Here is an 11308-nt window from a genome sequence, read left to right as displayed (position 1 = left end):
GGTGGGTGCTGGGGACTAATTTGGGGTCCTAGGAGCAGGCGGGGTGGGTGCCAGGGACAGCCCTGGGTGCCAGGGACAGCCCTGGGTGGGTGCCAGCGGGTGCCGGCTGTGCTCCGTCGCGGCGGCTTCAGGCGCAGGCGGGCGGGCCCCGCGGCGGCAGGAGCGGGGCAGCCCCAGCCCGGCGCGCCGGGGACAGCCCGGGGACCTCGGCGTGGCCTGACGGCGGCAAGATGGCTCCCAAAGGGAAAGGCAGCGGCAAGGCGGGCAAGGGTGAGCGGGGCCGGGGGCGGCGGGGGCCGGGGGCAGCGAGGCCCGGGCGGGTCTCAGGACGTTGCGTTCGCAGGCGGCGACAGCAGCAGCAGCGGCGAGGGCAAGGCCCAGGGCCCGAAGGGAGGCGGCAGCGCCGTGAAGGTGAGTCTGGGGGCCGGGCCGGGCCCCTCGGGGAGGGTTGGGGGGTCTCCCCGCTGCTTCCGTGGCCGGCCCGGCCCGCCACGCCGCGCTTTGCTCCCCGCTGCCAGGTTCGGCACATCCTTTGTGAGAAGCACAGCAAAGCCATGGAGGCCATGGAGAAGCTGAAGGCCGGCCTGCGCTTCAGCGAAGTCGCCGCGCAGTACAGCGAGGACAAGGCCAGGCAAGGGGTACGTGCTGCGCCCACCGCGCGCCCGGGGGGGAGCGCGGCCTTGGGGGAGCTGCGGCCTTCGAGCACGACCCGCCGGTGGGGTGGGCAAACAAACACTGGTCGGGGAAACCTTAGCTGCTAGGCAAAGGCACAAGCCGGGGCCAGTAGCTCAACCATAAATACTGCTTTGCCTGTACAGCAGCAGGCCAGCATGCAGGGAGGGCAGAGCCCAAGCCCGAGCCCACCCTGGTTTCGGCCAGACAGTGCTTGCTGGGACGCAGCCCCGTGTGAGAAGCTCCTCTCTGTGTTGTCCTTCCTCATACCACCGAGATGCGCTGCTGGGACAGGTTACCAGTCCCCACGGCCATATCACCTGCCCTCCCTGTTAACAAGGCTGCTGTTCCAGTGAGATTCGCAAAGCTTAACCCAGATGGTCCCTTCTTCCAGGGAGACTTGGGCTGGATGACCAGAGGCTCCATGGTGGGACCTTTCCAGGAAGCAGCATTTGCCTTGCCTGTGAGCAGCATGGACAAGCCAGTGTATACAGACCCTCCTGTCAAAACAAAGTTTGGGTACCACATTATCATGGTGGAAGGCAGAAAATAAAACGTGAATGACCATTTGACTGCTTGAATCCCGAGATTTTCCCGGACACTGTTGCCTTCACAGGCACGCGGTGACCTGGCTCAGGAACGGCACGGCGGCCGACCCCCGGCCGCGCGGTCCATCAGCTCGCAGACACCAATGTGGAGGATGGCAAATGGCGTTTATTGCTGAACGACGCGACACTATATAGCCTAGTTTACAATGTCACTTCCGTCTGCTTACATCATAAACTAAAAGCTGTTGGCTACCTGGAGGGGGGCCCTATGTTTCCATACAGCGTGAGATCTTCCGGCTGCCAGGCCCTACCTAGCAACATTCCCCCCCCCCCCCTTATGCTTAACTAAACAGGCTAAAATCGTAAAAATATTTTCTAAAAAAAGAGTACAAAGATAAGGCATACTGAGCAATTGGCACTTGAGAAACGACTGGGGGTAATGGAATGTAGCTTGGGATATTTGGGGAGAGACAGGGAGAATCAGAGGAAATACTGATCAAGTACATTTTTAAAGCAGTTGCTGGTGTTCCACAAACATGATGTTGACCCTTTCTAGCCGGCTCTGGACCCCCCTGCGGGGGCTGTATTGCTGTTGTCTGGACTCTGCCGGTGCAGAGCCCTGAGATGCGGACAGGCCGCTTGCCGACTCGTCGTCTTCTCTTGTCACCAGGGTATACGGGTTATGGGGGTGTCCGATGATCCGGTCCTGCAGATAAAAACTCACAGTTTTCATTAGTTTTATTCTGAAGGTCTGGCTTGATAGACTTAAGTGGACACCATTTGATTCTGTTATCTTTTCTGACCGCAGCATACCCTCGCCCTGTCAGCACTAATTTCCACCCTTGTTCCCACTCTCCTAGCTCATTTCTGATCATAACATACGGACCTTCTTCTAGCGCTCGAGTGGCCCAGTGCTTCTGGGTAGGGCTATTCACCTCGTCTCCCCTGGGGAACTGGTTTAAAGCTAATAGGGCTGTTGCTAATAAGCGTGCCTGGTCCCCTGAGGGAATGGCGTTGGTAAAACCTTCTGTTTTTGCTAATACCTCTAATTTGGATTTCAGAGTTTGATTTGCTCGTTCGACTATGGCTTGTCCTGTACTATTATATGGGATGCCATGTATCAGAATAATACCCCATTTCAGGGCAAATGCCTGGACTGATTTAGACACAAAATTTGGACCGTTGTCCGTTTTGATCTGATTAGGGATGCCAAGCCACGCCATGGCTGTTAGCCAATGTTGGATGGTTGCCTTAGCATCGGTTTTAAGGTGTTGTGTCGCTACGATCACCCCGCTATATGTGTCTACAGTTACTGCTAGCCATGCTCGAGGTTTTAGCAATTGGCAGAGCGTAAAATCTGTCTGCCACACCTCAGAGGCTTTAAGACCTCTGGGGTTAACTCCGCTAGACCACAATGGTGCTTTTTGACAGTGGGGACATGTAGCTACTGTATGTTTCGCGTCAGTGCCCGAGATCCCACATCTCTTTGCTAATGCTTTAGCTCCAATGTGGAGGGACTCATGTAATTGGCGGGCATCTTTCAGTGTCCACAGCCCTTTTGCAGCGGCATCTGCTTTGTCGGTGCCGATTTGGAAGAACCCTTTGATTGGGTTATGGCTGTTGACATGGATAACCGATATAGTGCCCTTTCGGGGAAAAAAGTGCTTCTTCTAGCATCAGAGCTATTGTGGATGTTGACACGCCGGGCCCTGACATGGCTAAGCAAAGCTTGGCCACAAACATTGAATCAGTTACTATGTTGAGGTGTTCTGTTGGGAACAGACCGCATGCTAGCACTGATTTTTCCAATCAGTCCCCTTATGTCTTTCTTTTTCCGTGAGTGATGATATTTTGGTCTTTGTATTTGCAAGCCAATTCTCCCATGCAGAGTCTGAGTCGGAGTCAGCGTCCGACTGACTGCTCACTTCCGGGTGCTGGTGGTGTGTGGTCGGGCTTCGGCCCCTCCCTTTTCTTGTGTAATCGGGCGGGTCTTTCCTTTTTTGCCCGCCCCGCCTCCCGCTTGGGGAGGCGCCTGCCTTATAAGGATGATTTGGGGGAGGGTCATTCTGATCGGCTTTCTGCCCCCTGCTCATGATCTTTTCCCTTTTTTGGTCATGCCAATCACTCTTTTCCTTCCCAGTCCCCTCCCCCTCCCCTCTGTGTGCGCCTGTTAGCTCTAGCGCTCCCCCCCTGCTCCCGCCGGGGGCGGTCTCGCCCCGCCCTTCTTCTGGCTGCTTGGCGCCATCTTGGGGCACATAGGGTGGTGGTTCGATCCGTGAATTTTCAGCCTCGGCTTTCGCCTCAGCACCCCTGGCCTCTGCAGACAGTTTGCCCCAAAAGGAGTTCGCCGAGGATTCTGTGGGCGAGCTGAAGATGTTAGAGTCTTTTGGACGCAGAGTGGGCGCGTCACCTTTCTGTCGGCTTTGAGGGTCGACGGAACCCTCCTCAGCCGGGGGGCGTGAGGTTTGTGTAGCCGCCCCAATTCCCACGTGCGGGGTGGTTAACAGACAATCCCTGGCAGCCTTCCAGGCCTCCTGCTCGTGTCTAGCTTTTTTGAGAGCCTGGACGACTTTCCCCCATGCTTTCAGATTTTTCCCACTACCAGTAGACATCGTTTCATCGCATAAAGCGCGGGAACATTTGTCCCACACATCTGGGTGGAGTATATCCACCGGCTGGTCAATGACCCCGAGCTCCAAAAGTCTCGCAACTGCGAGAGTAAAATCTTTGGGCTTACAGTCAATACCCCACTGCTTATGCAGCTGTAATACGACCTTCGCAAGAGCTTCCATCCTCTTGGTTGGTCCGGGAGAGTCCTCCCCGCCGGGCTGGTCCTGCCGCTCTGGCCGCCGTTCACCCGACTCCAGGTGAATGGTCCCGGGTTTCCCGGACACTGTTGCCTTCACAGGCACGCGGTGACCTGGCTCAGGAACGGCACGGCGGCCGACCCCTGGCCATGCGGTCCATCAGCTTGCAGACACCAATGTGGTGGATGGCAAATGGTGTTTATTGCTGAACGACGCGACACTATATAGCCTAGTTTACAATGTCACTTCCGTCTGCTTACATCATAAACTAAAAGCTGTTGGCTACCTGGAGGGGGGCCCTATGTTTCCGTACAGCGCGAGATCTTCCGGCCGCCAGGCCCTACCTAGCAACAAGACACCTTGACCTTGCAGCAAGCAAGTTGGTCATAACCAGCAGCGTGCTTGGAGGCAGCCAGCCATCCCTGCCACTGCGGCAGGATGCACAGATTACAGCTGGCAGAGAACAGGGCTCTGCCTAAGAGAAGTAAAGCATTCCCTGGAAAAGGTGAAATAAGAGTTTTTAACAGTTGCTGAAATCTGTTTTGCCTAGCAGTCCAGCCTCTTGCTTTTCCCATTGTGGAGATGTTGTCCAGCTGAATAAGGTGCTCAGGCTTTCATCTGCAAATGTAAATGATCCAGAAAGGGGAAAGGGGGGCTCCCCATGGCCTTGACTTTTATCCCCATCCTTGCTAGCAAGAATGCAGACAGTTCCTGTGCCACAGTTGCCATTCCAGAGCTCAGACTTGGACTGGGAGGACAGTCCCTTGGTAGAGGGTGGGTAACACTACAGCTAGAGCTAGCGGTAGCCATCCCAGGCAGGCAGCTTGCTCTTGCCACTACCTGGCAGAGGCATGGGCCAGGCCAGGGTTGGAGGTGCCCCAGCTGAGCACTGGTGGCAAAGGAGCTCTCCTGAACACAAAAGTTAGCCCTACTTAAACCCACATCTTACCCACTCAAAGCTGGGGGAAGAAATTGTGTAACTCTGGCTTGAATGACAGAAAAGCCACTAACTGTATTGCTTGTTGCTTCCTGCATTCTCCTACTGCTAGTTGTGCAATATGTGTCTCAAGCCTACCAGGCTGCACCTAGTCCTTCTGGTAAAACCACCTGAAGGACAGCATGATTGATGAAAGTGAGACAGCCCAGCAGGTCTCCCAGCTCTTTAGCAATACACATCCCAGTGCAGCGCTCCCCTTCCTGCTGAAAGGCAGCACTCAAAGTAGACACATCTCTAGCAACAGACACACTGGCTTTGTTTGCAGGTGAGCATTGTGCAGTGTCACGAGGGCTCAGAGATGGGGAAGAAAACATCAAGAGAACAAAAGGCCTTTCCCAAGATCATACATAAGAAAGAGGCGAGACCAAAACCAGGGCAGGGCTTTTTTCTCCTTCCCTTTTTGGGGTGTTTGTTTTATTAAGAGAATGGAAGGCCCAGAGAGGCCAATGAATGATTGCCAAGCTCTAATTCATTAATATTTTGTTATGAAAGGCAGGCAAGCCTTTCTACAGTACGAGAACAGATGCAGCCTCATTTAAGGAATGCTCTATTAATAAACTCCTTGTTTCCAGGCTACCAGAGCTTTGTTCTACCTCTTAGCAGAAGCACATTGGCACATGTCCTGTACCAGCAGGATCATTGTTTGTGTTTGTCAAATCTCCTAGTACAAAGGATTCAAATTCAGTAGATCACTTTCCTCTCCAAAAACTGCAAAACACAGCAAAGTGTGAAAATACCCCTTGCTATCATGCTGTAATACAAAAGGCAAACTTGCTAGGCACTAAACATGCACATAGCATGAGGGAGCATCAAAATTCACTGCTGAAGAAGACTGTACAGAAAACAGTCGTAGTGATTGAGCATACTCATGCCAAGTTTATCTCGGTGTGGTGGCAGAGGGGCAAATCAGGTAAGCAGAACATTGCTAAAAGCCAGAACAATGTTCTTCTGATTTTAAGTTTGCATGGGTCTGAATTACAAACCCATTTCATAGCTTCATCATTCAGTCTGCTACAGCTAAACTGTATGTGGAAAGCAGGTTAACAGACTTCCTTAGCAATGGAAAAGCAGCTCAAAAATTTAAAACCAGCATTCCCCAATCCTGCTGCCTTCGTGCAAGACAGGCTTTGACTGTACTACTCAGAGGGAAATAAAGATGGGGGAGGGGGAAAGGACAAAATAAGGTTAGACTAGAGACTCCTTTGAAGTCCTCAACTCCTCCAGCAATACCAGAAATTTTGAGGTGTTCAGCACCTTGCAACAGTCAAGGTCTAATTGCTTATTCCAGTTCTTCTGCACCAACCACAGCCTGCCAGGGATTTGAGCAGAAGGGTTTCTGCAGCACTGCATTTGGTGTTAGACCTGGCACCAAGCAGATGGTGTGCTGGCCCCCCCTTGCTTAGAGGATTCATAGCAGCAACCAACTTGGGGGGGGTGGGGTGTTTGTTGGTTTGGAATTATTTTTTTCTTTCCCCTCCACAGCAAATACAATCTCAAAACCAGGTTGCAGTAGCTCTTTTCTCTCCTTTGCACCACCATCCAGCTCATCCAAATGGTGGGGTGACATTCAGGCAGAAAAAGTCAGCTTATTTCAAGACAAGGAGCAGGGAAACTACAGCAGCTTGAGGGAGAAACAATGCAGCTGCCATGGAACAGCAGCCTTGGCATCCTCTCAGGAGAGGGGCAGTGACAGAATCTAAAGGGCAGGAAGATGAAGCCAGGGCTGCAAGCTTGGAGAGGAGTTTAGATATAAAGATTACTATTACATAAACAGACAGGAGCATGAACTGTTTCCATCTTTGTGAAGTGAGTCCACAATGAAGTCCCTTCCCCAACACCCAATACCCAACAACTAGATTATTAGAGAGTTTTCTTACACAAGAAGAGATGCTATATTTGTTCCGTTGCCGTGAAAGATGTGTATATTGCAGCCATCAGTCTTAAGCTAGTTCAGAAACACAGTGATGTAGTTCAGACAAGCTTTTAATAAGAAAAAAGTAAGACTTTTACAAAGTAACGTACACATTTCATTTCTGAGCTAGCTGTCTATATAAGTTCAATGTCATAAGCATAACTTCAGGATCTCCACTTCTTATGTCAAGAGCTTGCAGGAAACAGTTCAATGCCTCCTGTAGTTTTCCATCATTCTTAAGTTTCTTCCCGCTGTCTACCAAGGTATTGTAATCTATGGCAGGAGAGGAGTTCTGACCAGTCTCTTTTTCAGCAATGTTTTCCTGGGTGAAGCAGTCTATCTGCTCACCTGATTGAAGCTCAGCATCACCAGTGGATTCCTCCCGAGGCGACTCAGTCTCATCTGCTTCGGGCTGCTCAGACAGCATGCTGTCTAGATGGAAGGATTCTTCAGCTGTATCAAGCGTTTCTCCAGCGGGTTCTTCTTCAGGCTCAGCAGATTCCCCACTACACTCTTCAGCTTCTTCCTCCACAAGGTCATCTTGTTCCTTCTTCGTGTCACCATCATCATGGTCTTCATCAGTGGTTCCCATGATTTCTTCAATATCCTCAACCTCATCTATCACCTTGTTGATTAAAGATTGCCTGGAAGCAGTAGACCCGTTACCACTGTTAGTTGGTTGGGGAGAAAAGATAGCTTTTGTTATACTTCTGACAGATTTAGGAGTGGATGCGCTAATTCCTTCCAGAAATGGATGCAGCGGGCTGCTCAAGGGAGAGGGCCTTTTTTCAGACTGGTTTTCCTCCAGGGTCATAATGGAACGGTCTTCACCCTCACTGTCTGAAACAATTCTTTTTAAGCATTTCTTTCTAACAAAATGAAAGACACCACTGCTTTCATCTGATGCTTCACTCCCTTGCAGGGAATTATTTGGCTCTTCTTCAGCTGTGTGACAGGGTTTTCCACAGTTACTGTTCTCACTTAGCCAAGTTTTTGTTGGAGATTTAAAAAAACTTTCTGCTTTTACTTGGAAGCCCTCCTTTTCTGGGTGTTCCAGTGAGCTTCCCCTGTTTGAGGCACATCGCCATCCATCTTCAGACTCTTCCAAAACCAGATTGAAGTCAACTTGATCCTGGAAAGAAGGCATAGACATACCCTCCAAGCTGCCTTCCAACACACAAGACTTCTGGAGCCCAGCATGGATTTCTGGTGTAACATTTGATAAACTTGGCACTGTGGCAGCCAGAGCTAGCTCAGGAGCATAATTCTTGTCTGTCCTCAAGGCAGCAGGTGGGTCAAGTACTTGATCTGCCATCTCTGTATCTCTTAACCTTGTGGGATCATCAGCCATACCAGACTCATTAATGCAATGCTGAAAATGCCTTGACAGGCCATTCCCTGCCTCAGTTAAGCTACCTGAGTTTACAACACGTGAACACTGTTTCTGATCAAGACTCTGACTCTCTTTATCAAGTGGATGAAGTCCAGGTGATGATGGTAAAATGCTTAAATCAAGATTTTGCTCAGATTCTTGTATATTGCGTTGTTTCACTGTCTTCCTGGTATTAAGCAGCTCTGTGTCCATACTGGACACATCTTGTGCCAGCTGCTTTTCATCCAGGTCATCAATAATCAGACTTTTCATTTTGGAGCCAACTTTAAGAACCTGGTCCTCTTTGTCATTTTCATGTTCATCAGCTTGAGGTGAAACAAAGTTATTTATGTTGTTCAACCCTGGAGACAACTTCTTTGGTTTTGAAACCAATTCTGGTTGTCTTTGCCACATCTCTTCACAAGCATTTCTGATCTCCTCCATCCTCTGGTCTCTAAGCTGAGACTCTAACTGAACTAGTTCATGGGCTTTCTGTACCCTCCGCTGAATGTACCGATGGGCTTCTTCACTGTCAACCTGATCCTCGTGAGCCATTTCCCTCGTGCAGATCAAGTCATGATCAGAAATGCCAAACATTTCCAGAGAATGCAAATAAGCAATATGTTCATCTAGCTCCAAGTCAGTGTTTCTTTGGGTGGCATGCAAAGACTGCAGCTGGATCTGAGTTGCAGATGTTCGAGTATCTTCTAATGTGAAAAGCTCCCTTAGTTCCTGTTTGGAGAAATATCTAAACAGGTTCTTTTTGTCACCAGTAGTCTGTCTTATTAATGAATCCTTAAATACTTGTCGCCTGTATATCTTCTCTTCCACTGTACCACAGGTAATCAGTCTATAAATTACTACGTTCTCTTTTTGCCCAATCCTATAAGCTCTGTCTACAGCCTGAGAATCTGTAGCTGGATTCCAGCTGGGATCAAAGATCACCACTCGGCTGGCTGCTGTTAAGGTTATACCAACGCCACCAACTTGTGTAGTGAGCAGGAAGATGGAGTAGTCCTTTTTACTCTGAAAAGCATTAATGCGCTTCTCCCGCTCTGTTAGGTGGGTTACCGTTCCGTCAATACGCATGATCTTGAATTGTCTGCAAGACAAGACACGCTCTATGATATCCAGCATCTTCCTTGACTGCGAGAATACCAGGGTTCTGTGTCCCTCTTCTCGCAGTCTTTCCAGAAGTCCTACAAGGAACAGCATTTTCCCAGACTCCTGAATCAGAGTCTCATCAGAGAGATGATCTATTTTATTAGCACCTGAAAACACACCTGCTTCACTGCTGTGATCCTGCTCAGAGTAGTCCTGTTCTTCCAAGCCCAGCTGGATACATGCATTTGCAGACAGGAGCCTGGGGTGGTCACACAGCTTCTTCAAGACAGTCAGCTCAGCCAGAGGCGATCGGGTTGTCATCAGCACTCTTTTCACATGATCCAGAGAGAGAAAGTTCCTGTAAATGTCTTCCTGCACTGGTGCCAAGTACACCCACACAACAAAGTCATTTTTCCTAGTGAGAGATGGCATGACAGGAACGCTATTCTCACTTGGATCCTCGGGAAGAGGAGCATCTGGTTTGTCAGCACAATTGTTTTTGATATCTTCTTTGGTTCTTCTGAGGAAGTACGGCTTTATAATTGTCATTAGATTCTCAGATATCTTTAGCCCCAGTGCTTTCTCACCTAGAGTTGCATCCTTCTCCCTTGCCCTAGTAATAGGATTCTCATATTCTATTTTAAAAGTTTTGGCTGTTCCCAAGAGAGAGCCTTGGCATGCGAAATCAAACAAGGACCACATTTCCTGCAGGTTGTTCTGCACTGGGGTGCCCGTGAGGAGAAGGCGATGCTTTGCAGGAATCATATATACACACTTGGTCGTTTTGTTAGATGGGCACTTGATTTTATGCGCTTCGTCAAGAATGACATAGTCCCAGATAAAATCCTGCTCGTGGCTGCTAGCAAGCTGCTTCCAGTTGTTAATGAGCATCTGGTAGCTCGTGATGACAACGCCGTCCTTCCTCTGGACCCTCTCCAGGTTCCTGGTACGCTCCATCTTGCTAGTGCCGTGGAACTCCTTGACACGCAGGCTGGGGGTCCAGCGAGAAAACTCCGCTAGCCAGCTGCTGACTAGGGTGGTAGGCATGATAAGCAGGACGTGCCGGATGAGCTGGGCATCAAACATGCCCGAGAGGAAAGCGATGACCTGGATAGTCTTACCCAGGCCCATGTCATCTGCCAGAATACCACCAGGCCTACCATCCCGGTGCAGGCGGTACAGGAAGGCAACACCTTCCCGCTGGTGCTGGAAGAGCTTCCTGTGCATCCCCTCGTAGATCAGCAGGCCACTACTGCACACATCCACGAAACCGTCCTTCTCAACATCATCCTCCTCCTGCTCTGCAGCCAGCGCCTCCTCCACGCGCTGCATGCGGCCCCGCAGCTTCTCGCTGGGGCAGATAGCAGCCGCCATCCGGAACAGCCTCAGCGCCTCCTCCAGCTCCCCATTGCCCGCTGCTGCCTTTGCACCGCTCACCAGCCTGTGAGAACCACCGGGGCCACCGCCCGTGTCAGAACCACCTACACCGGGCCAGCCCGGGAGCCCCGCCGCCCCGCCAGCCCGGGAGCCCCGCCGCCCCGCCAGCCCGGGAGCCCCGCCGCCCCGCCAGCCCGGGAGCCCCGCCAGCCCGGGAGCCCCGCCGCCCCGCCAGCCCGGGAGCCCCGCGGGCCTCACCGCCCCGCCAGCCCGGGGGCCTGGGCTCGCCCCTCACCTCCGGTACCGCTGCGCCTCCTCCAGCTCCAGCCCGGCCACCAGCCCAGGGGCCGCCATGGCGCCCTCGCTTCAAACGCCAGCGCTTCCCGTCCTGCCCCGCGCTGCCCCGTGCTACACGCAAATGAGCGGAGCCCGCAGCCAATCAGCTCCGCGGGTGGGCGGGGCGTGGGAGCGAGCTGACAGCGCGGGGCGGGCCGCGCCGCGTCCCGTGGGAGCCGGGGG

At 51.8% G+C, this 11308-nt stretch overlaps 2 protein-coding genes across 2 annotated transcripts; one reads left to right on the top strand and one right to left on the bottom strand.

Annotated features, from left to right (window-relative positions):
* Window positions 1–136: 136 nt before the first annotated feature.
* PIN4 (peptidylprolyl cis/trans isomerase, NIMA-interacting 4) lies at window positions 137–1244 on the top strand. Its single transcript, XM_055817790.1, has 4 exons — window positions 137–270; window positions 344–411; window positions 519–638; window positions 1067–1244. The coding sequence occupies exons 1-4, from the start codon at window positions 231–233 to the stop codon at window positions 1223–1225; spliced, it is 387 nt and encodes a 128-aa protein (XP_055673765.1). The 5' UTR covers window positions 137–230; the 3' UTR covers window positions 1226–1244.
* A 5745-nt stretch (window positions 1245–6989) lies between these two features.
* Window positions 6990–11206, bottom strand: ERCC6L (ERCC excision repair 6 like, spindle assembly checkpoint helicase). Its single transcript, XM_055817784.1, has 2 exons — window positions 11085–11206; window positions 6990–10853 (listed from the first exon to the last, which is right to left on the bottom strand). Exons 1-2 carry the CDS (start codon window positions 11141–11143, stop codon window positions 7052–7054), a joined length of 3861 nt encoding a protein of 1286 aa, XP_055673759.1. The 5' UTR covers window positions 11144–11206; the 3' UTR covers window positions 6990–7051.
* Between the last annotated feature and the right edge of the window lie 102 nt (window positions 11207–11308).

The sequence above is a fragment of the Falco peregrinus genome, chromosome 13 (assembly GCF_023634155.1).
Source record: "Falco peregrinus isolate bFalPer1 chromosome 13, bFalPer1.pri, whole genome shotgun sequence".
NCBI classification, from domain to species: Eukaryota; Metazoa; Chordata; class Aves; order Falconiformes; family Falconidae; genus Falco; species Falco peregrinus.
Note: the sequence above shows the minus strand (reverse complement) of the source record. Positions and strands in the feature narration are given on the sequence as shown.